A 23,577-nucleotide genomic window follows, 5' to 3' on the forward strand; every position below is an offset into this window, starting at 1 on the left:
ACACCAAGAATTTAAGTGTTCAAGGGCCTGTGATCCTGGAAAGATTCTGAGCATTCGCAATTCTGCAGATTGTGGGGTGCTCAGCAGTGCTCAGCGTCAGGTCCAAGACGAGCCAGAGACGACTCAAATGGATACATGCACTGACTCATGAAGAACACATCACCACAGATGACAAAATTTTAACAAAATCTGCACTACAGGATCAGGACAGGTACCCCATTCTCTTCCAAATATAAAAAGACAAAATAAACATGTTCAAAGGGGATGGAAACTTCTTATAGACACATGCACACTTGCTCAGCGGAGACAGGTCTGCCTATTTTAAAAGTCATCTGCAAAGTTTTAAGAAAGCTTGAAAAAACTGACTATGCACATGACAAATAGTGAAAGCCATCAAATTGAGTATAAAACCAAGAGCCTAAATGTCAATGGTATCTAACCCAAAATTTGATTCCAAAAAAAGTCAGTCTGCATTAAGAACACAACACTGGAGAGCTTGTGGGGAAGGGGGAAATGGATTTTTTTAGACATGTCTAAAAAGGACACTTACATATATAACGGAACCATGAATAGCTAGAGGTTTAGTGCAACATCCAAAAGCTTTAAAAAAATTGTGAATTTGGAGAGAGAAATGAATAGTCAAGCAACAATTACAAAACAACAAATAGGCTGAGTAAAAAAGCAAGCAACACATACAACAGTGAGATTTTTTTAAATTACGGTTAATTAAACCATTAATGTACAGTATAGAGCTATAAGATAGTGTAATTTAACCACTGAATGGTTTAAATAAATAATTGATTGCCCTCTGGAAACTAAGTAGAGATCTAGGTAATCAAAAACAATGCACTAGGCAATGCTAAAATGGTTTTCAGGTAAACTGTTCTATAAGGTTAGGGAATTTACATGGATTCAAGGAGGCTGAGAAATTTAGGACGGGTCTATGTATAACTACACCACGTATTAAAAAGAGGAGGTTTTGGAATCATCTAAAACACGGTACATTGTAGAATTCTTGGCTTAGAGCAGAAGAAGCAGCAGGCAAAAGAAAGTAAGATTGTATTGGGAGTTTTGTTTATCTGCACACTGCTATGTAAGAAGCCATTATTGCCTCTCATTGTACCCCAACTGTGGACCGTACAAAACAGCTGTGCAAGCTCTGATAGTGATGGAATGTTACGTCAGGTGCACAGTGATTTCTCTTAGCGTGGGAGAGAGAGAGAGAAAGAGAAAGAGAAAAAGATCCTAGGACTCCCGCTGGAAATCCAGTTGCTTTGCTGTGGATACAGAGCTACCTGATTCAGAAAGTTCTGAATGTAAGGATATTTAACCAACGCCCCCCCCCCCAATCCTATATAAATACAACACTAACATAAGCATTTGGACAAACAAAACCAAAGAGATTCACTTACGGTTCCCACAGAAACCACAACTCAGCTTCTTTGCACATATGTATCATTTAGTGTTACTGTATTGGGTGTTCATTTTATTCAAGAGATGTATGTAATTCAGACCCTTTACAGTTGCTTCAGGTACGAGGGTGCAATTTTTGAATGTCTGTGTATGTGCAAGTCCCCCAGTGGGTAGTTATGTTTAAGTGCTAGTGGAAGATTGGAGCACACGAGATTTTCAGAGGAGACTGATGGGCACATCCAGACCACGTTCATGACAAAATGGAGATAATGCAAAGAGGTGGGACAGGCGGAGTGGTCTCAGGGATAAGTGTCAAAAGCCAACTTTCAGAAATGCAAGATGGGCATCCAGACTTAGATGCACACATGCTTGTGACAAAGCGGCTATTCGGCCACGAAAGCTTATGCTCCAATACGTTTGTTAGTCTATAAGGTGTCACAGGACTCTTTCGCTTTTTACTTGATACTAAACAACATGCTTGTAGTGACGCAGGCATGCATCATCCAGAGATACCGGTAGAATTACCGGTAGAAGACACCGGTAAAAGTACTCCTCAAATCACCCCTTCTTTGGATGCTGTGTATACTGCTTGGTTGCAAGAAGCAGCAGCACAACCCTACCCACCCCTCAGCTCCCTAAACGCATACATCTGAACAAGAGACAAGGAGAGAAGGAAGTATTCAGGAGGGATAATGTTGCAGGAAAGAGACAGACGTGGATTTAGGGGCCAGAGACGGAAACAAATCAGAGAAGATGCTGGGGAGGGTGCAGCAAACAGGAGTCAGGGAGAGGAATAAGCAGTGATGCTGAGCTCATATATTAGGAGAAGACTAAGGAAGTGCAAATGGCAGAAGAGGACACACCTTTACCCTTCACATAAGGTCTACCAGCCATACAAGTGCTTCCTGAAAATATCAGAGGTGCAAGCATTGCAGAGGTACAGGCTGAACAAGGTGATGGTCCTCCATCTCTGCACTGAATGATTGGAGAGCATGATCAAGCTCAGCTATTTCCTCCCATGCCAATTAAGATCAGCATGGTCCTTGGTACTCCATCTATGGACTCATCTAAGCAGACTATTTAGGACACCACTGGTATCAGCCATTCTGCAGCATCCTTACATCTGTAGTATTTCCTTGTAATACTGCTCAGCAAGATCAGTAACCAATCAGTGTCCCCATGGACAAGCAAACACAGGAATAAGCCATGCAGATCTATGCTGTTGTGGCCTCAGCGGATAGCACCAACATCCATGAGGCTGCCCAGACAGCATCGTGCCACCTGCAAAAAAAGGAAAATCAACATACTCCAAGACCATTGTCACCAAGGTCAATTTCACTGCTGTAAAGTCCTAGTCTCCCAGACCCTGCCAACTCTCGTCTTCCTTGGTACAAATGATTGCCACAGTACTTTGAGGAATGAGATCCAGGGAGGCTGGCTATTTGGCAAACCTCTCCCTCTCACGCATCCTATTCAATGTCCTAATAAAGCACTAGGGTTAAACCCTTAACAGGGGCTTCCCCTCTGCTCCCATTACTTTTATAGTCCAACCCTAGACGAGAACTACAGTGCTCTCTTAAAAAAAGTCACTCTAACTTTCACAGATGGAACTTTGCCCACGCAGTATTCTCAGCTAATTTTCAACCAATCTAGGAACTCAAAAAACATTTTGAAATCTCTATTTTCCTGCGGGTGCACAGAAAACTAAGGACATCATCTGCCAATTTAGATGCCTACATTTATCCATCTAAATATGTTGTGTTATTTTTAGAGATGAAGATAATGGAGGATGTACATATTCAACAAGGGCTGCATGTGGTAAGCATCTCTGGAGAAAAAATAAATCACACCACTTATTTGGGTACCTAACCCAAGGCCTTTGAAAGTGCAGGAAAGATTTATGGATAGCCTAATTTAATGTGTGGCACATTACTTAAACTACCCTGTGCTCAGTTCACCATCTGTAAAAAATGGGTGCATTCATTTAATATATTAATGATTGCAATGGGCTCAGATACTATGGTGATGTGGGCAAAGTGCCTACCTATACAGACTGCCTATATGCAGCAGAGTATGTCAGAAAAGAGGTCTTTGAAAACATGGGTCCATACCCATAACCCTGATCATCAGTGTATAGTAAATAATAATGCTAACTCAGGCCATGTCTACACTACAAATTTAACTTGACCTAAATTACATCAGCACATAGCCACTGCAGTTTTTAAATTATTGATGTGTGCGTGCACACTTGGCTCCCTGTATCGGCAGTGCGCATCTTTACCAGGAGCACTTGTATCAATGCAGAATGCAGTGCACTGTGGGGAGGTATCCCAATGCGCACTCGTCACCTTCCAGTGCAGGGTCTTCTGGGAAGTTCTTGAAATGCCTGATGGGGTTGAAATGAGTTGTGCAGGGGCGACTGGGAGTATGAGATCAACTTCCCATAATACTGTGTTCTCCATCACATCATTTAATCCAGAGCCCATAATATTTCCTGCCTTCTTTTTGAAGTCCCACAAACCCGTGCATCACTCCTCACTGTCTGCCAGCTGATAGAAGCATGGAGCATGCACAGCTCTTCACTATTTTCATGAGTGCTGCAAGCAACAGGTACCTGATCCTGCAGTATTTGTAGACCTGCAAGAGGAACGGTGGGGAACATGCCGATTTTTTGGAGGCTGAACTGCTGTGGGACACAGAAAGAAACAATTCAAGGTTGTTGGTGGAGTCCACAGAGCACCTGGAAATGGCTGTGCACCGGTTCTGGGCCCAAGAAACAAGCACTGACTTGTAGGAGTGCATTGCAGTGCAGGTTTGGGATGACTAGCAGTGGCTGCAGAACTTACGGACGCACAAGGCTCACCACAGCCCGTCAGCGCAGGGACACCAAATTTAGAGCTCCACTGACAGTTGAGAAGTGAGTGGTGATTACACTGTGGAAACTTGCACTGCTGGATTGCTACTGATCTGTCAGGAATCATTATGGAGTCAGGAAATCCACCTCAAGGGCCACCGTCTATGAGAGCTGCTGGATCACCGGGGATGCTTTACCAACATCACTGTGGGCTGGTCAGGGAAGGTGCATGACACGTGCATTTTTAAGAACATAAGATTGCTCAAAAAGATGCAAGGAAGGTCTTTCTTTCCTGACCAGCAGATTATCATTGGGAATATTGAATTGCCAACAATGATCCTAGACAACTCAGCCAACCCTCTCCCATGGCTCATGAAGCTGTACACCAGTCATCTTGACAGCACAAAGGAGCACTTCAACTACAGACTCAGCAGGTGCAGAATGACAGAAGAATGTGCCTTTGGTCGTTTGGTTACTGAACATAAGAAGGGCCATACTGGGTCAGACCAAAGATCCATCTTGCCCAGTAACCTGTCTTCCAACAGTGGCCAGTGCCAGGTGTCCCAGAGAGAATGAACAGAACAGGTAATCATCAAGTGATCCATCTCATCATCCATTCCCAGCTTCCAGCTAACAGAGGCTAGGGACACCATCCCTGCGCATACTGGCTAATAGCCACTGATGGACCTATCCTCCATGAACTTATCTAGTTCTTTCTGGAACCCTGTAATAGTCTTGGCCTTCACAACATCCTCTGGAAAAGAATTCCACAGGCTGAGTGTGTGTTGTGTGAAAAAAAAACTTCCTTGTGTTTGTTTTAGATTTGCTGCCTTTAATTTCATTTGGTGACCCCTAGTTCTTGTGTTCTGAGGAGGAATAAATAATACTGGCATTGTTCATTTACAAGACTGGATCTCAGTGAACAGAATAGCTCAATGGTTACAGCTGCCTGCTATGTCCTTCATGGTATCTGTGAAGCAAAGGGGGAAAAGTTTTCCCGGGATGAAAAGTTTTCCCCAGCTGCAAAGGTAGACCAGCTGTCTGTTGAAAATGAACATCCAGACAGAAGGGCTTTTAGAAGAGCTCAACGTGGAGCTATATGGCTCAGGGAGGCTTTGAAAGATCATTTTAATAGTTAGCCAGAGCAGTGTGCATTGTTGTAATATGCTCTACATGGTCTCTCTCTTTTGTGGCCTGGAATGAATCTTGTAGTGATGGCTGTGTATGTAGTAATCTAACATCAATGCACCTATTAACATTGTTTGCAAATGGTGTTATGGGTTCTGTGACACTGTGAAGTAACAGGAAATTGATTGCTGTCAGACCAGTTCGTCACCAGCCAGCACAAGTTGTGAACTAATAAAGATAAATTATGTTCCAAAAATATAATTTTATTCCATAACATGAACGAGGCAAATAAAAAAAAATAGAACTTAATAAAACTTAATAAATTAACCGAACAGAACTTATGAAGGGGAAAGAACAGTCATTTCCATTTCAGGTACACATACACCAACCGTGTCTTTCACAGATCAATGCACGTGAAGCTGTTATTTTCAGTAATGTACCCTCGGAGGAGTGATAAGGGTAGTGCACTAGCCCCTGATGCCATGTTGAATGTTGTTCGGGGGAGGAGGGGAGGTATAGGAAGATCATGATATAGAGCTTTCTATATTCTGCAGAAGGAGGCGAACACAGGTGTGTTGAACCTACAGGTCCACCAGAGTTTGCAGCATCTGTTTGCTGTCTGAGAAGCACAAGCATCTCCTGATGCATGCCCCTCTCCTTTTCTTTTCTCCTCTCTACTCTAACCTTGTCCATGTTGTCTGCTAGGGTGATTCTCCAAGCCCTGTGCTCGTTCCCAGATGCAGCAATGGCTTGCAGGATCTCTCACTCCTGGCAGAGAACACATAGCTGCTGCTGGCACCCCGATGTCATCCGGATCTGAATGCTGCTAGCCTATGGTGCCTGCTGAAGTAATGGCTAAGTGACATGGGAAAGGGTCCTGCTGTGGCAGAAGAAATAAGGCAGCCCTTCCCAGAAACCTTCGGCAGAGGATAGCAGACCACCTCCATGGAAGTTTCATCAAGAACTCTACAGAAGATTCATGGGACATCTTAGTGCATATAAACAAACTGCTCCATGTTGCCCCCACTACTTAACACTGGGGGGGGGGAATGAAACGCAAATAGCAACTCTACCTCTGGTTTGTTTCACTCTCTCTTCTAGCACAATTAAAAAATGAGCAAATCAAAAGATGAGTCCTGCTACTTTGGGTGTGCATTCCTTGTAATTTCAAAGTAAACAACACACTCACCAGAAGTTCCTTTCCCATGCATCTGGCTCACCCATGCTCAATTGTCGGGACCAGCTGAACTGCAGCAGAGTAAAAAACAGGTCCTGGCTTGCTGCACAGCTGGATCCCCAGTCGCCTGACCCCAATACTCCTCCTCCTTCTCCTCATCTATCTCTTCCTCCCAATTGTTCACGGCAGAGGCCTGTGACTCGGGCTCCTCAGAAGTATCCACAGTGCTCTCTCAGAGGAGAGGGTGAGGTCTCTGCCCAAGATGGCATGTAGCTCTTTGTAAAAGTGCCAGGCCTGTGGCTCTGCGTCAGATCAATTGTTGGCCTTCCTGGCCTTCTAGTATGCCTGACGTAGCTCCTTGGCTTTCACGCGGCACTGCGGCTAGTCCCTGCTGTAGCCCTTCTCCTGTATCCTCTGAGCAATCTGCTCAGAGATGTCCGGCCATAGAAACGTGGGATCAGAGCTGCACCTCACAGCCTCTTTTCCCCACAAACCCAGGAAAGCCAATATCTTCTATCTATTCCAGGCAGGAGAGTGTCTGGAGTGCATAGCTGGCATGGTCAGCTGGGAAGCTACACTTAACAATGGAGAGCTATCATATGCACTCATCAAGCCAGGCAACCAGGAAAAGGAATTTCAAAAATTGGCAGGGCTTTAAAATAGAGGGGCAGCTTCCTGCCTACCTGACCTGCCTTGCGTCGAACTGTGTTGTGCAGACCAGGCCTCAGTCATATTGTTTGTCCTTTATGTCTGGTATGCATTTAATACATTTTATTAAAGCACGTAATTCAAAAGGAAACACAGGAAAACAAGATGTAACTGATATAACTAGCCAAGTTTAATATTGCAATGAGACTTATAAATTCTTCCACTTCCTAACCTTTTAACCTTAGTATTACAAGTAATATACATTTTTATACTTTCATTTCCATGGTTTTTTTTTTTTAATCTAGAGCTACTGCAGCTTGGATTCACCAGCAGACATTGTAAATGCCACAGTTTGCCCTTCCAGGATTTATAAGCAGAATGAACTCTGCCAGTAGAGAAAGCCAAAAACTTTCTGTATAGATGTTAATATACTGTAGCAAGTACTGCTGTTTCTCCTGTTGGCAAAGTACCTAGAGTGCACAAAATGAGAAAGTGTTCACAGGTATATCACTGAATTGTTTTATAGATTCATAGACTCTAGGACTGGAAGGGACCTCGAGAGGTCATCGAGTCCAGTCCCCTGCCCTCATGGCAGGACCAAATACTGTCTAGACATTTATCTAACCTACTCTTAAATATCTCCAGAGATCGAGATTCCACAACCTCCCTAGGCAATTTATTCCAGTGTTTAACCACCTTGACAGTTAGGAACTTTTTCCTAATGTCCAACCTAAATCTCCCTTGCTGCAGTTTAAGCCCATTGCTTCTTGTTCTATCATTAGAGGCCAAGGTGTACAAGTTTTCTCCCTCCTCCTGATGACACCCTTTTAGATACCCGAAAACTACTATCATGTCCCCTCTCGGTCTTCTCTTTTCCAAACTAAATAAACCCAATTCTTTCAGCCTTCCTTCATAGGTCATGTTCTCAAGACCTTTAATTATTCTTGTTGCTCTTCTCTGGACCCTCTCCAATTTCTCCACATCTTTCTTGAAATGCGGTGCCCAGAACTGGACACTATACTCCAGCTGAGGCCTAACCAGTGCAGAGTAGAGCGGAAGAATGACTTCTCGTGTCTTGTTTACAACACACCTGTTAATGCATCCCAGAATCACGTTTGCTTTTTTTTGCAACAGTATCACACTGTTGACTCATATTTAGCTTGTGGTCCACTATGACCCCTAGATCTTTTTCTGCCATACTCCTTCCTAGACAGTCTCTTCCCATTCTGTATGTGTGAAACTGATTGTTCCTTCCTAAATGGAGCACTTTGCATTTGTCTTTATTGAACTTCATCCGGTTTACCTCAGACCATTTCTCCAATTTGTCCAGATCATTTTGAATTTTGACCCTGTCCTCCAAAGCAGTTGCAATCCCTCCCAGTTTGGTATCGTCTGCAAACTTAATAAGCGTACTTTCTATGCCAACATCTAAGTCATTTAATGTATCTGCTTGCAAATAATTAAATGAACTAGTTATCAAAGAAATCTAGACTACCAGAAAGATTCACATGCAAAATTCAGTCATCATTTTTAATCTGAGCAAAAATAATTTTCTTGAAGTGTGAAAAGTCCCTCCGTCCCAAACTTATCAAACTCAAGAACAGCTTCAGAGATTTGGCCTATACTTTCCCCAAAAATTCATCTTTGGGCTCAGAACAAAAATGGAAATGTCAGCTAACCTAAAGTGATAAATTAGTGCTATATAATACCTAAACCAAGAAATCTTAGTAATGAGGACAGAGCTGAAGACTGAAAATTGGGACTAATGTCCTGTTGTTCACAAGTTGTAACACAGTCATCAAGAAAAGATTCCAATGGAAAATACTGGAGGGAAAGAAATAGGATGCCCAGCAGCAGGATACCAGAATACATCAGAAAAGAGGGACAACAGAAATCAGAAAAAATTGTCATGCAGTGTGCAAATGGCTAGCAAGGCCACATCTTCAGTATAGGAAGGATACTGGAAAAGATACAGAACAGAATACCAAGGATGATAACGTGCCTTGGGAACTATGTACCTATGAGTATCCTGGAAAATTAATAATACTTAGTACTTACATAGCATGTTTTATTTATATTCATATATATTGTATCTACTGTAACGAAATCTTACAATTGTGTATTAAAAAACAGCTCACAACCACATCTGGGTCAACCTCATCATTGATCCAATAAAAATCACTGTGTACCCTAAAACTAATGCAAGTCATTTTATAGTAGTGAAAAAATAAAGTTTTTAAATGGCCTAATTGAACAAGTAAACCTTACACTGTGTCTCAATGTGCACCAATCTTATTGGCAAAACACTCTTCAAGCATCAATTAAATAATCCGCCCACCACCCTTTATTATGTACAATTTACAGACGGAAATAATGGTAAAGATTAAGAGAGTTGTCCCAGGGTGCAGAAGATCAGCGTCACAGGCTAGATTAGAACTCAGGAGTCCAATACTCCGACTCCTATGAACTAACCATGCCCCCCCGCAGTTTTTCACAGATCAGATTACAGAAATGAGGCAGCATGATTGAGATTTTCACAGGAAACAAAACAGAGATGGAAAACTATGGCAAATCCCAGGAACTTCTGAACTTTCACAATCCATACGTGAAGGGTACGAGTCTTCCAGGTTGACCAACATAAGACGTTCCACCAGCTGTATGACTACTCAAGCCGATTGGAGGGCCTCCATCTTGAATTTTTTGAATTGGATGAGCTGATTTAACCACTTGAAGTTAAACCCTGGTATTGTGCTTTCCCTCACTTTCGTGATCTTTTTGGAAAGCTTGAAACAGAGATGGTAAATTCCTCTTTCCTCCTTAAGTGGGTAAGCAAGTGCTCCAAGCTGAAAAAAGGTATTGCGTTTTCAGAGGACAGGAAGGACCAGATTATGTATAGCAGTCTTGGTTTATGATAGACAGCATCGCAGAAGATTAGGGCTGGAAGAGACCTCAGGAGGTCATCTAGTCCAATCCACTGCTCAAAGCAGGAACACCATCAACTAAATCATCCCAGCCAGAGTTCTGTCAAGCTGGGCCTTAAAAACCTCTAAGGATGAAGATTCCACCATGTCACTAGGTAACCCATTCCAGTGCTTCACCACCCTCCTAGTGAAATAGTGTGTCGTAATATCCAACCTAGACCTCCCCCACTGCAACCTGAGACCATTGCTTCTTGTTCTGTCATCTGCCACTACTTAGACCAGCTGAGCTCCATCCTCTTTGGAACCCCCCTTCAGGTAGTTCAAGGCTGCTATCAACCCCCTCTAACCATACTCTTCTCTTCTGCAGACTAAACAAGTCCAGTTCCCTCAGCCTCTCCTCATAAATCATGTGCTCCAGCCCCTTGATCATTTTCGTTGCTCTCCGCTGGACTCTCTCCAATTTGTCCATATCCTTTCTCTAGTGGGGGGCCCCAAAACTGGATGCAATACTCCAGATGTGGCCTCACCGGTACCGAATAGAGGGGAATCATCACTTCACTCAATCTGCTGGCAATACTCCTACTAATGCAGCCCAATATGCCGTTAGCCTTCTTGTCAACAAAGGCACATTGCTGACTCATATCCAGCTTCTCATTCACTGTAATCCCTATGTCCTTTTCTGCAGAACTGGTGCTTAGCCTGTTGGTCCCCAGCCTGTAGCGGTGCATGGGATTCTTCTGTCCTAAGTGCAGGACTCTACACTTGTCCTTGTTGAACCTCATCATATTTCTTTTGGCCCAATCCTCCAATTTGTCTAGACCCTATCCCTGCCCTCCAGTGTATATACCTCTCCCCACATCTTAGTGTCATCTGTGAACTTGCTGAGGGTGCTATCCATCCCATCATCCAGATCATTAATAAAGATGTTGAACAAAACCGGCCCCAGGACCCACCTCCTGGGGCACTCCGCTTGGTACCAGCTGCCAACTAGATATCGAGCCATTGATTACTACCCACTGAGACCAACAATCCAGCCAGCTTCCTACCCACTTTATAGTCCATTAATCTAATCCATACTTTTTTAACTTTTGGCAAGAATATTGTGGGAAACCATATCAAAAGCTTTGCTAAAGTCAAGATACATCACGTCCATTGCTTTCCCCATATCCACAGAGCCAGTTATCTCATCATAGAAGGCAATCAGGTTAGCCAGGCATGACTTGCCCTTGGTGAATCCATGTTGACTGTTCCTGATCACCTTCCTCTCCTCCAAGTGCATCAAAATGGTTTCCTTAAGGACCTGCTCCATGATTTTTCCAGGGACTGAGGTTAGGCTGACAGGTCTGTAGTTCCCCAGGTTCTCCTTCTTCCCTTTTTTAAAGATGGGCACTATGTTTGCCTTTTTCCAATTGTCCAGGATTCCCCTGATCGCCACGAGTTTTCAAAGACAATGGCCAATGGCTCTGCAATCACATCAACTTCCCATTCTCCTTACCTGCACCTCTGTTCATCTGTTAAATCTGCAACAGGGATCATGTGAGGCATGAGCCCCCACATTAGCTCTGCAGCACTGGAGAATGACCCTTATGCTGGGCTGGTTTTTGCGGGCAGAGTATTCTGGTGTAGGTGGGCAAAGTAGGTATGCTCAGGAAGGAGGCTTCTTATCTTGAACACTCACAACCTTTCCGTAAAAGCAATCTCTTGTTTTCTTGTATTTGAGGATGCAAAGGGGTTCTGAGGTTTTGTCAAGGGCTTTAACAGCTAAATATATTAAGGGCTGATGGTGTTTTTAAAGATTATTTGGTCAGGATAATGTGAGCTCCGTGGGCAGAAGAAGAGGCACCCACTTTGGAAACTTTCACACTTGCACTTTCAGTACATAGGTCCATATTTGAAAAAAGCTTGAATTTAGGCTCCTAAATAAGTGGCCTGATTTTCAAAGAGTTGAGTCCTCAGTAGTTCCCAGAAATATCAGTGGAAATTACTGGTTAATATTTTCATTGCATTTTACATTTATATGATGCCTTTAAATCCAAAAGGTCCCAAACCACTTCAGAAACTGAAATTTTCATGTTAGCTAGTAAAGCACACTGTTGTATAGTGCACAATCATACTGCTTGGACAGAAGGTAAAAGATAACCTACGCAGTTTCAATTTCAGGGAAGAACTGAGAGGAAAAGAGATTAAGTACGTTCATTGGAATTTTGCTGAGGCATCAACACTGAAAGTTTTTCTCTGTGAAAAGTGCTGTAGGATAATTATAGATTTCTCTTGTTAAGCCAGCCCTTTGCTTATGGAAATTTTGAAGACAAACTAACATCTCCTCTTAATATTAAAGGTTTTTTAAAATATAAATGTTCTTTACTTGGTAGGCCAACAGCTGTTACTGGCTCTCCCATGAAACACATTTTAAAAAGTGTATTTTCACCTGATGCATAGTAATATTTTTAGTTTCCATTGCCCATCTTTGGAACAATGTTAAAAATAGAGCCTTCTAGTTTGCTAGGTGAGTTTTAAAGATCCCTTATTGAGCAATGTCAGAAGTACAATTAAGTTTTATCTGAACTGATCAGAGTATGTCTAGGCACAAGTTACAATGCATCTAGTGATACTATCAAAAGAAAGATTGCTTGTTGTTGCATTGGGGAATCCCTATAAAACTTCCAGAAAACTACCAGAAAGAATATAAATGCATTCCAGCAATGGGATGAGATATGTTTAACCTATGCAGCCACAAGCCACTGCCTTCCAGTTTTTCAGCGTTGCTATTTTCATGTGATTGTTGCCTTGGACAGTCACAAGTTACAGTGGAACTTATTTATATTTGGGGCTCCTGCTGTTTTGCAGCTGTGGAATTTGCTGAGAATTGTGTTCCAGAATCCAAGCTGCTCATTTTAAAACAAAATTTATGTTTCTAACCATCATGATTGTGAAGGAAGCTTTGATAACAAGCCACACAGCCTTATCTTTGGAAAGGTGGGAAAGCAGCTTGCATCCTTCAGGACTAACCCAGCTATTACTAGAGCTGCTCCATTGAGATCAACCTAAACTATTTAGATTTCACTTGGAGGATGCAATACAAGGCCGCACTGAATGGCCTTAGCTTTGCCTTCAATTCTTTCTTCCTTCTATCAGGTGTCACTTCTATGGATCACAGATCTTGAGAAGAACGTAAACTGTTATAAAAGCCGAGAGAGATGAGGAAAATATTAAACCTTGTTCTCTTGGTAATCCACTTTTATTTTGTTGCTATCATGAAGGCTGTTGATGTATAGAATAGCATTAAAACAGGCAAGGCTTGCCATTTCCTGCTGCTCACCTTCCTAGTCTGGAAATTTTTGCCTCTGAACTTCATTTAAAGATTCACTTTCTTCAAGGAGATGCCCTCCAATGTGACTTAGATCATGTGGTAAATACCAGGGCCTCAGTCTCATTTGAGAACCAGAGAAGCCAAGAATATTCTTGAGCAAGAGCTCCTAGTGCATGCTTTTCTTGGTAGGTCCCCAGGCAAATTCCATCCTAAACTCTTCAGATTTTGTTACCTCAAGGGATGTTTACATTCCATCAAATACTGTAAGTGCTCCACCAGATTTAGGACAGCTTCAGAAAGAGAGGCCTTTTTCTCTCTGGAGAAAAGGCCCCTTACTCCTGAATGAGTAGGAGGAGGTCTCCTCTGCTTGGTGGATGTGATTATTCCCCTTTATTAGGCACTGGTGAAGCCACATCTGGAGTATTGCATCAGTTTTGGGCCCCCCCACTACAGAAAGGATGTGGACAAATTGGAGACAGTCCAGCGAAGGTCAACGAAAATGATCAGGGGTTGAGGCACATGACTTACAAGGAGAGGCTGAGGGAACTGGACTTGTTTAGTCTGCAGAAGAGTGAGGGGGGATTTGATAGCAGCCTTGAACTACCTGAAGGGGGGGGGTTCCAAAGAGGATGGAGCTCAGCTGTTCTCAATAGTAGTAGATGATTGAACAAGAAGCAATGGTCTCAAGTTGCAGTGGGGGAGGTTTAGGTTGGATATTACGACACACTATTTCACTAGGAGGGTGGTGAAGCACTGGAATGGGTTACCTAGTGACGTGGTGGAATCTTCATCCTTAGAGGTTTTTAAGGCCCGGCTTGACAAAGCCCTGGCTGGGATGATTTAGTTGGTGTTGGTCCTGCTTTGAGCAGGAGGTTGGACTAGATGACCTCCTGAGGTCTCTTCCAACCCTAATCTTGTACGACATCCCAAATGGCACATTCATCCTAAACTGCATTTTTGGCTCTCTGTCCATTTCAACCCAGCATAAGAGAGAGCAGGCTTCAGCAGGAACAGCCTGCACAGAGCAGCATGAGAATCAGGGGAGTGCACATTAGTGAGAAAGTCGCCTTTGCACATCACCTGGACTTTCACTGTGGATTGGGCCCAATATCTCAAGTTCCTTCGTAACGTCTAGCTTGTACCTCAATTTATCCTCATCAGAAGAACAGGTTCTAACACACTGAGGAAAACCATTTCCTCTCTTAAATGAGCATCTGAAATTTCAACAGGAAAGAAACCAGAGTCTACTCTGTCCCTGTGAAAAGCTTTACAGGAAAGGGTTTCAAACTTCCCTTCATCTTGCTGGATGGTGGGATTGTAAATAAGAATATATCAACAGAATGGATAGGGCGGAGGGAATCAAATAAAACCATCAAGAGAAGCTTAAAAAGTGAAAGGCATAACTGTGCAGACAGGAAAAAGAGCCTTTCACCATGGACAGGAAGTGATGAACCTTGATTTTAGAGAACACGGATGGTAGGAGGACAATAATCTGTATACACTCAATCTCTGGAAGCATTTAGTGGATGATTAAAATTTAACTTTTTATCTATCCTATCTTCAAACACCCCCCAACCCCAACACTGGCGGGGAGAGACCATCTAAAAGTCTTGAGAGAAAACTTTTTTTTTTTAAGACCTATAAATCATCCTACATCCAGCTCCTGCATTTACTTTTTGATCTGATTTTAAAAATATAGCTATGGATGTTATGTTAATCACCCTGATTCACATCTCTACTTCCTTCAGAAATTTACTCATTAACTAGACCACCTGCGTAAAGGGAGTGGAGGGGTGTGTTCCATGCTGTCACAGCATACAGGGTCAGAGCATAACGGGGGGTGGGGGAGGCCAGAAGCCTGGCTGTTAGCTTCCTTCCCTTCTACTACCAGAGGAAGATATCTGGGCCAGGCAGTGAGTTTCTCACCCCTGCAGTCACTCTGCCAGCTGTGGGAAATGTGGACAGACAGCAAGTTCTCTCCCTTTAAGGTCCTGCTGATGAAGTGGGAAACCTGGCTAGCCTGAAAGTTAAGGTGCATCTACACTGTACACTTCTTTCAGCTGTATGCAGCGTACATACACCAGCAATGCAGACAGTGAGGCACAGCTTAGGAGTATAAAGGTTGTGGGCTACACAGTTCTCTCTTTGCCCAAGCTGTGCCTCTCAATCAACACTGCTATTTTTAGCAGCGTAGTGTCCTGCTGCAGGAGCCTTTCTCCACCGCGGGAAAACTCCAGCAGCGGAGAAAGGCACTGGCAGGTGGGAGGAAGTGCGAAAGGTTCTGCCAGCTCCCTGCTGCTGGAGCCCTCTCTCTGCTGCAGAGAAACTCTGGCAGAACAGAAAGGCTCCAACTGGTGAGAGGCTGAAGCCTTTCCCTGCTGTCTCCCCTCTGCCAGAGCCTTTCACTGACACACACAGCTACACACCACAACATGGACGCAGTGGGCGTTTCACTATGGCGTGTAACGACACATAGCCTTACTGTTGAGTCAGCACACGATGGTGGGAAAATAGGACAGATCAGAGAAAGAAGAGATGTTGAGTCATTTAAAAGAATAAAAGCAGATTTCACAGGCAATGGAAATTATTTGATGGACCGGAGCTCCCCAGCACGGCATGAAGTCTCACTCTACATTGGCAGGATTTATTGCTGCTGAACTTCTCACTCACCCTTTGGCAGTGTTATACAAGACACTGACAGAAATACTATTTCACCTCTACATAAACCCATGTTTTAAAGGTTACTTGCATATAATATTGCAAAATCCAGCAGCTTTAGAATAATGCTCCAAAGCCAGATGACCTGTGTAAGAGGAGCATTCAGAACATTACTAGTTTGAAAAATACTTTTTTTTTTAAATCTCTGAAGCTGCAAGGTCATTCGCTGATCTCACATGAGTAAAGAGGCACCACCAATCAAATTACTCCAAAGGTTTTGGCACTCTCTCTTTCATATTCACTAGCCTTGAGCTTCCTCACTATGGAGCAAATTGGAAAAACATGGCATTGACTCTCCTTGCACCAAGATTGAGGCCTCTCCTGACCAACCAGCGAAGTACACTTACTCTCAACAAGATCTCTGGGAACCTGTGAAGGCCCACAAACTTGAATTTATCTCTGTCTGTGTATATCCAGAGGGTGCTTTTTGCTACCATTAGGATAACTGTATTATGGACGAAATGAAGAGGGGTCCTGGAGAAGGCCACAATATTATCACTTTTCAGTTACCTAAGGCCTTTCATCCAGTGCTCTCAAACGCTCCACAAACAAGATTCTACATCTTATAAACAACTCAATTGGGATGCAGAGGGTCAGAAAAATCACACAAGCCTAAGGGCTAGTCTACTCTGGCAACACTAAAGCACTGCTATGGCAGCACTTTAATGTGGCTTGTGTGGTCGCAGCGAAATGAGAAGCGTAGCTCCCAGCGCTGGTGCATTGTTTACATTGGTGCTTTAGTCGGATGGGTGTGTTTTTATAGTGCTCTAATTTGCTGGTGAGCGTAGCAAGTCTGAGCACTTTAAAGCTCTAGTGTGGACTGGCTCTGAGTGCCGGAAGCTGCACTCGGAGCTAATCCCCTCATGGAGGTGGATTACCAGGAGCGCTGGGAGAGCTCTCTCCCAGTGCTCGTGTGCGACCACACTCGCACTTCAAAGCGCTGCTGCGGGAGTGTTCCTGCGGAAGCGCTTTGACGTTTCCAGTATAGACATACCTTAAGTCTATACATGGGCTTCCATCGGCATAGCTATGTTGGTTAAAAAGACAAAAATATATCATTCCCCTAACATAGTGATGCTGGTAAAACTTAAGTGCAGAACAGGCTTAAGTGACTTGTTCAAGCTCCAAAAGAGAGTCTGGGAAAAAGTCAGGAATAGAACCCAAGAATCCCATCAGTCCTATGGTCTAAATCTCTATTTTCTCCCTTTTAACGTGACAAACATCATTTTTTTCACCCTTTTAACTGAAACCAGAATTTATATGGCTTTTTTGCTTCCTTTCTAGTATATTGGAAATAATGTCAGCACAGCTCTGAGAATAATACTGTTAATTAACTACTGTTGCTATATAATCAGAGAGAAAACAAGAGCGCAAAATATAGTTTTTATTTTACCTTTTCCCCCCCAGTGTCAAAGCAGTGTACTAAAGCAAAACATCTGAAAATGAACTTTCACAATCCCCAAATCACCAGCTTATACCAAATTTAAAATCACATCAGGGTACTGAATTGCTCACATCATTATTTTTTCTAATTCTAAATCAGTACTGATGTGTTCTTTTGAAAACGTTTTATCTTTTAAAAATAAATTTATTCTTTCAACAAGACTACCAGATGCTTTTGCACAGTTTTGGAATTTCACAAACCTCCATCAATTATGTGAATAAGCAACTGTAAAACTTTGTAACTGTCACCTTTTGATAATGGGGCACCAAGCCGAATCAAAGTCATGCTCTTTATACTATATAGTATACACTGACTTTCAGCACGATATTCCTTCTTTCAAGAGGTTAAAAAATGTTCTATTTGATTTCATGTTACATCACCAGCAAACAGGTATTGGAGAAAAATAAGCAGACAAAAATAGGTTACAAACAACAAATATAGTTGTTTAGATCCTCCACTGTAGCCCTCTTTCCCTGCCAAAGAAAAATAAAACCCAAAACCAAACCACTGAGGAAACCCGAGAAACTCACTAGCATTTTGGTCTGGTTTTAAGTACTCAACATTTTAAAGTTAATCTATGACAAACTGCAGTAGGTCACTGTAGAACATTAAACGTCTGTTTGTTGAGCTATCATTTCCAAAGAGTCTCTTTTACTGCCACCTGGAAACAGAACAAGCATAAGGCTGATCATCATTTCCTTTAAACCCAAAGGAAAACTACCATGCAAGACCTCAGAGAAAGATCAGTGCTGTATTAAGGCAGTATTTATAAACAGAACAAAACCTAAACAGGTAGACCATAATTATCAAATACATTTTCTAATTAAAAGTTGAGATGTAAGAAAAATCAGCTAGAGCTATTTTAAAAAACCCATTAGCATACACACAGTACTTTCTAAGAAAAATAATTCTGGATCAGATCTATAAAGCACACAGGCTAATTGTAAACAATCAGTAAGTTCTTTGGTCACTATTAGTTTTCAATCATATTCTAGCTTGCTGGTTAAATCCTCAGGTTTGTTTGTTTTGTGTTAAACATGGGGTTTTTCCATTGCAAAATCATTTAAAGATACGGCAGAACCAAAGAGAATTGCACGTAAATTTAACTTCATGTGATAAGATGACAAATTATGCCTTTTTGAGACTAGTTCTCCTTTTATACAGCCATCCTTCTGTGCTGAACAGGATTACTCTATTATGATGTATATAATTAGAATACCGTTAACACATACTGAATGGGTCCATATTTACTATTCATAGATGCTGATATCTTTACATCTCATCAATGATACTGAATTCTGCAAGATGTTTTACCATTATCCAGGTAGCTACGACAGCTTAGAAAGCAGACAATGTTTCACACAGGTTTACTGTTGGGAACGTACTTCCCTTAAGATTGAAAGGCAGCACAACTAAGAGGACTTCAACTCTGAACATTAGAGTTCTACTGCTCCATCTACAGTGCCACATGGATACATTCACATTCAAAGTACCTTTGCTGCTCTTCAAAACTGTTGCCATGCCAATTGTTTGTACAGTATAACAATTAATACTGATGGAAACTCAAACAGAAAAAAATAAATAGCAGAAACAATCTAAAATTATTTAGAAAAATACACCATGGATATTATTCTACAGGGGTGGGGGGCGCACATGAAGAGCTATTTCCTCCTCCTTTGACTGCCAGCTGTAATAGCCCCAGAAGTCAGAGTGGGAAAGAAGGGAAAGCTCCACACACAATACCTGGATACTACTGCCAAAATGATCAGCAGTGAAATAGTTAACTTAAATGTCAACATTTTATCTTCAGATTTTAGCATCAGCACCCCATTGAGCAAAATGGGGAAAGCTGCTATGTCTCACATCTATTGTTTCTATCTAGATGCAGATTTAGTACTAGTCTTCATTTGGAAAGTCATCTCTGCAACCACAAGGGCCAGACACTTAACTTTTAAAACTAGTAGTCGTAAATTAGTAGACTGATGGATTCCCCAGAAAAGTTTTGGTTCAGTACACTGCCACATACCAGTACAACCTGACCTCTGAGCTAGCAAGAGCAACAGTGATTATGTCACAGGTTTCACGAGGCTGCAGAGTTCACACTCAGGCCCTTCCTGCGAAGAGTGGGAGAATCAGGCTTTGAAGCCAGTTACCCTTCACAAAGGTCATACAAAATAGGATTGGAGCTGCCATTTTGTTGTTCTGGAGTTATGTCAGTTCCACCGTCCTTTTGCATTTATTTCTCATGAGGGATACACAAGTGAGTAATCTCCCCCAAAACAAAGAAATGACAGACATAGATCAAGAGTGCTATCAACTCCATCTGATCAGGTCTCCCAGAAAAGCCAGGAGACAATCAGCCACAGCTCTTCCATCTCCAAGCTTGAATTCCTTATCAGCCCCGAACAATGGTTGTTCTCTGTATTTCCCCCCGCCACAAAGTAAAAGAGGTCCCAGAGCCAGTAGCAGCATTTTTGGTTCCTTTGCAAAGACACCAAATTGGGGACACCCCTCCGCCCCCCTGGTTTACAAACCAGTTAGGTAGATTGTTCGGAGCAGACATACCTTACCTTCTTCCTCCCCACCCAGGCTCCCACGAAGCTCATATTGTTTAAACCAGCCCTGTAGCCATAGGTTTTACTTGAAATTCTTCTTACTTCGGTTCTAGCTTCTAAATCTGAGATATTGCTCTTCCAGCACTTAGGAAATTGTATAAGTTTATTACTTTCCAGCATTTGGTTAAAAAATGTTAACTGAAACCCCAAGAACCCTTGAAATATAAATAAAAATGTATGTACATAAGCTCAGTCCCTTGCTACTAACACCAAATCTGGGGCTGGTGACTAGTGTAAAACACCCAAACCACCACCATACATGGGAGCATTCATACCCCCTCATGAATGGAAAGACCTCCCCACTACCAAGGCCAGATATTCATTTTGCATTTAGGCAATTTTTTTCTACACAGCACATGGAGTAAATGCTTGTTGCTGCACAAAGGGCTTTTCCTCTGCATAGCAAATAAGCTTCACAATATAACGGATTTTTTAAGTGTCACAATTTATTTTGGTATGATTTCTCTTTCCTTACTTGTTCCTAAAACACCACAGAGTACAATCAATTAAATAAATGTGATAACTTTCTAACACGTTCAAACATGACAATTTAAAAATCTAATTTATTTTTCACCATTTAGACTTACTTCATAGTTCTGCATTTCACTCAGCTTGTACAGTAAAAGCAGACTATTTCATTTTTGCTTTGAGTCTGTTGCATGTTCTGCTTCTCATTTACGAGCACAATGCTCTCCTACTTAAGATTCCAACAATGCAAGGAAACCAACCATAAATATTAAAAAATGGAAAGAAAACATTTTTAATTTTACAAAAATAACATCTTAAGCTGCTCTCTCTCCCTGGCCTCTTTAAAAAAAAAAACAAAAGGCTACATTTTGGCCCAAAATTGAACAGCCAGTATGGAATAAATCAGTGGTTCTCAAACTGCATTGCACCATGACCCCCTTCTGAGGGAGGGGAGGGGAGGGAGGGTAAAGCTGAAGCTCAAGTGCTTCTGCCCTGGGTGGGAGGCATGTAACCTTCACCCTGAGTGGTGGGGCTCAGGCTTCAGCTCCTGGCCCCAGCAAGACTAACACCAGCCTTGGCAGCCCCATTAAACTGGGGTTGCGACCCACTTGGGGATCCTGACCCACAGTTTGAGAACCCCTGTCTGAAACATTATGTGGTCTTCCATATAATATAGAAAGATAAAGCAGAAACCTTAATAAAGTCTCAGAGTGAAATATACAAAAGAACTTAACTCCCAATGAAATCAGCAGGAGCTGTGGTTAAGGACTGACCAACTTAATGAACAAACCCAGGAATAAGAAATGTGTGCTCCCTGGTAAGATATCAGACATGAATTCTGCCATCATGTGCAGCTCTACTCAAAGTTTCCATAGTCAGTAAGTGAATAGTGGTGTGCCCAGATCCTGGCTGGGGTGGAACCCAAACCTGAAGAAAAGCTCTGTGAAACTCAAAATTTTGTCTCTTTCATCAACAGAAGTTGGTGCAATAAAAGGTATTACCTTATTCACCTTGTCCCCCTTAAACTTAAATGCAAAGTTAAAAAAAATCTTCCCATTGAAAGTAATCTTTCAGACTTAACAACAGAGAGGACTGGAGACAAGTCTGAATCCTCCAAACAAGCATGAATGGGCTTAACTTGAAGAACTTTAGCACACAGGAATTATTCCTGTGTAAGAGTTTATAAGATCGGAGTCTAAATTAACAAACAGGTTGAACTGATATTCCTGAGCGATGGAAAAGGGGTAAGTAATGGCTGGGTCTGGTGGCTGAGATCACCATCCTGTCACATCAGCAAAATTCTCTTCCACATACATTCTTGGAACAAGCGGGCTATTACAAAACATGGTGGGGCAAGAAAAAAGAAGTAACACAGAGGCTCCATCAATGAAATTAAATGTTCTCTTAACTGTTTTTTTAAGCTTATCAGTGATCTGGCAAACAAGTCTTCGCAGGCATAAGAGGAGAGCACCTGCTGTAGCCCTTCTGCTGGCTTCCCCTCCCCTCCCTCTGTCCTGCCTCTTCCAGAAAGGGGCATGAAGGCCAGGAGAGCTGGGGGTGAGTTTCATTAAGAAACTATTTTTTAAAGTCACAAGAAGGATTCCTGCAGAGGTGGGAGGCCAGCTGTAAGGTGGGGGTGGGTGAAGAAGGTTGGGGGGGGGGGGCTCAATCTGCACAGGCTTTCAAACCACATACTCTCCCCCCAATACATGTTTTAAAAATCCTCCCACCCCAGTATCTGCGTTGGAGGGCGTTAGTCGAGCAATACAGACGCCCCCTTCCTCCCCACCCACAGGGGACTGGGTTGGGGGGTGCTCGCGGCGCGGCACGGCCCGCCCGCAGAGCCGAAGGGGGAGGGGCGCTACCTGGGTTTTAAGACGCATTTTTGGGAGGGAGAGTCGGGGGTTGCTCTCGAAGGCGACAGAGCGGCCCAAGGGCGCACGTGGCTCGGCGGCCGATAGCGACGCGAGGTTCCAGAGCAGCGGGGCGTCACGCGCCGCGCTGGCTGCGTCCGCCGGCGGAGGAGCGAGCGAGGGAACGTGGAACGCCACAGAACGTTCGCAGAGAGCACGTGGACCCGCGGAGGCGAATGAGCGCGTCCAAGCGCAGCGCGAGGTTCCAGCGCCTGTCTGGGGAGGGGCAGAGCGCGCCCAGGCTCTGGGTGTCGGGGGTGGGCGAGGGCGTAACCCGGGAAATCTCCCCTCGCCACCCACCAATCGTCTCTGCTAACAGTGCGGCCTTCCCAGGGCAGCGCGTTCCCCTTCCCATCCCACCGTCCAGCATAGAGCTAGTTTCCTGGCCGCTCCTGGCGGTTTGCATGAGTGTGTGTGAGGGACTTGCCTCCAACCCGACAATCAGTTGAGGGAAGAGGAGAAAACAAAACCCTGGAGTCAGAAGAGGGAGACAGAAATACTGACAAAATGTTTACCAGGAAGACTCCCTAGGGATGATTTCTCAGAGATATATATAAATAAAAAATCGTGATGGTTTTATTTCATATGAGCAGGATAGCCAGTTAACAGGGAAGGCTGAGTCAGGGGGCAGAACAGCAGCTGAAGAAAATTTTCCCCAATGGGCATAAAGGTTGAGTAACTGCCCTTGATTCAGGAGAGTAGTTAGCACTGAAAGGTGGTAAATATACACATGCAGACATTGCTCATGGTCCACTGACTTTGTAGCATGTGCACAAACTACTGCCCTCCCTCCATAGCGCAGGAAGAGCTGACACCACACTTGAAAGTCTGTTCAAGCCCCGTCTTCAGGGCACAGTTTTATTCTAACACAATGCTATTTTCCTATCCTAACCAAAGCAGGCTGCAGGGGCCCCGGAGGCCTTTCCCCTTGCGCTAGGGCTTGCCACAGGAGGCTGCTTCCCACCATC

At 43.2% G+C, this 23,577-nt stretch overlaps 1 protein-coding gene across 1 annotated transcript in view; it reads right to left on the minus strand.

The window, feature by feature from the left end:
• The window catches only part of ELAVL4 (ELAV like RNA binding protein 4), a 105,150-nt gene extending 82,496 nt beyond the window's left edge, over positions 1 to 22,654 (minus strand). Inside the window, exon 1 of the mRNA XM_050961734.1 lies at positions 22,562 to 22,654. Coding sequence (XP_050817691.1) covers positions 22,562 to 22,579 — 18 coding nt within the window. The 5' untranslated portion in view covers positions 22,580 to 22,654. The remainder of the gene's footprint in view (positions 1 to 22,561) is intronic.
• Positions 22,655 to 23,577: the final 923 nt, after the last annotated feature.

This window comes from Gopherus flavomarginatus, chromosome 7, assembly GCF_025201925.1.
Source record: "Gopherus flavomarginatus isolate rGopFla2 chromosome 7, rGopFla2.mat.asm, whole genome shotgun sequence".
NCBI classification, from domain to species: Eukaryota; Metazoa; Chordata; order Testudines; family Testudinidae; genus Gopherus; species Gopherus flavomarginatus.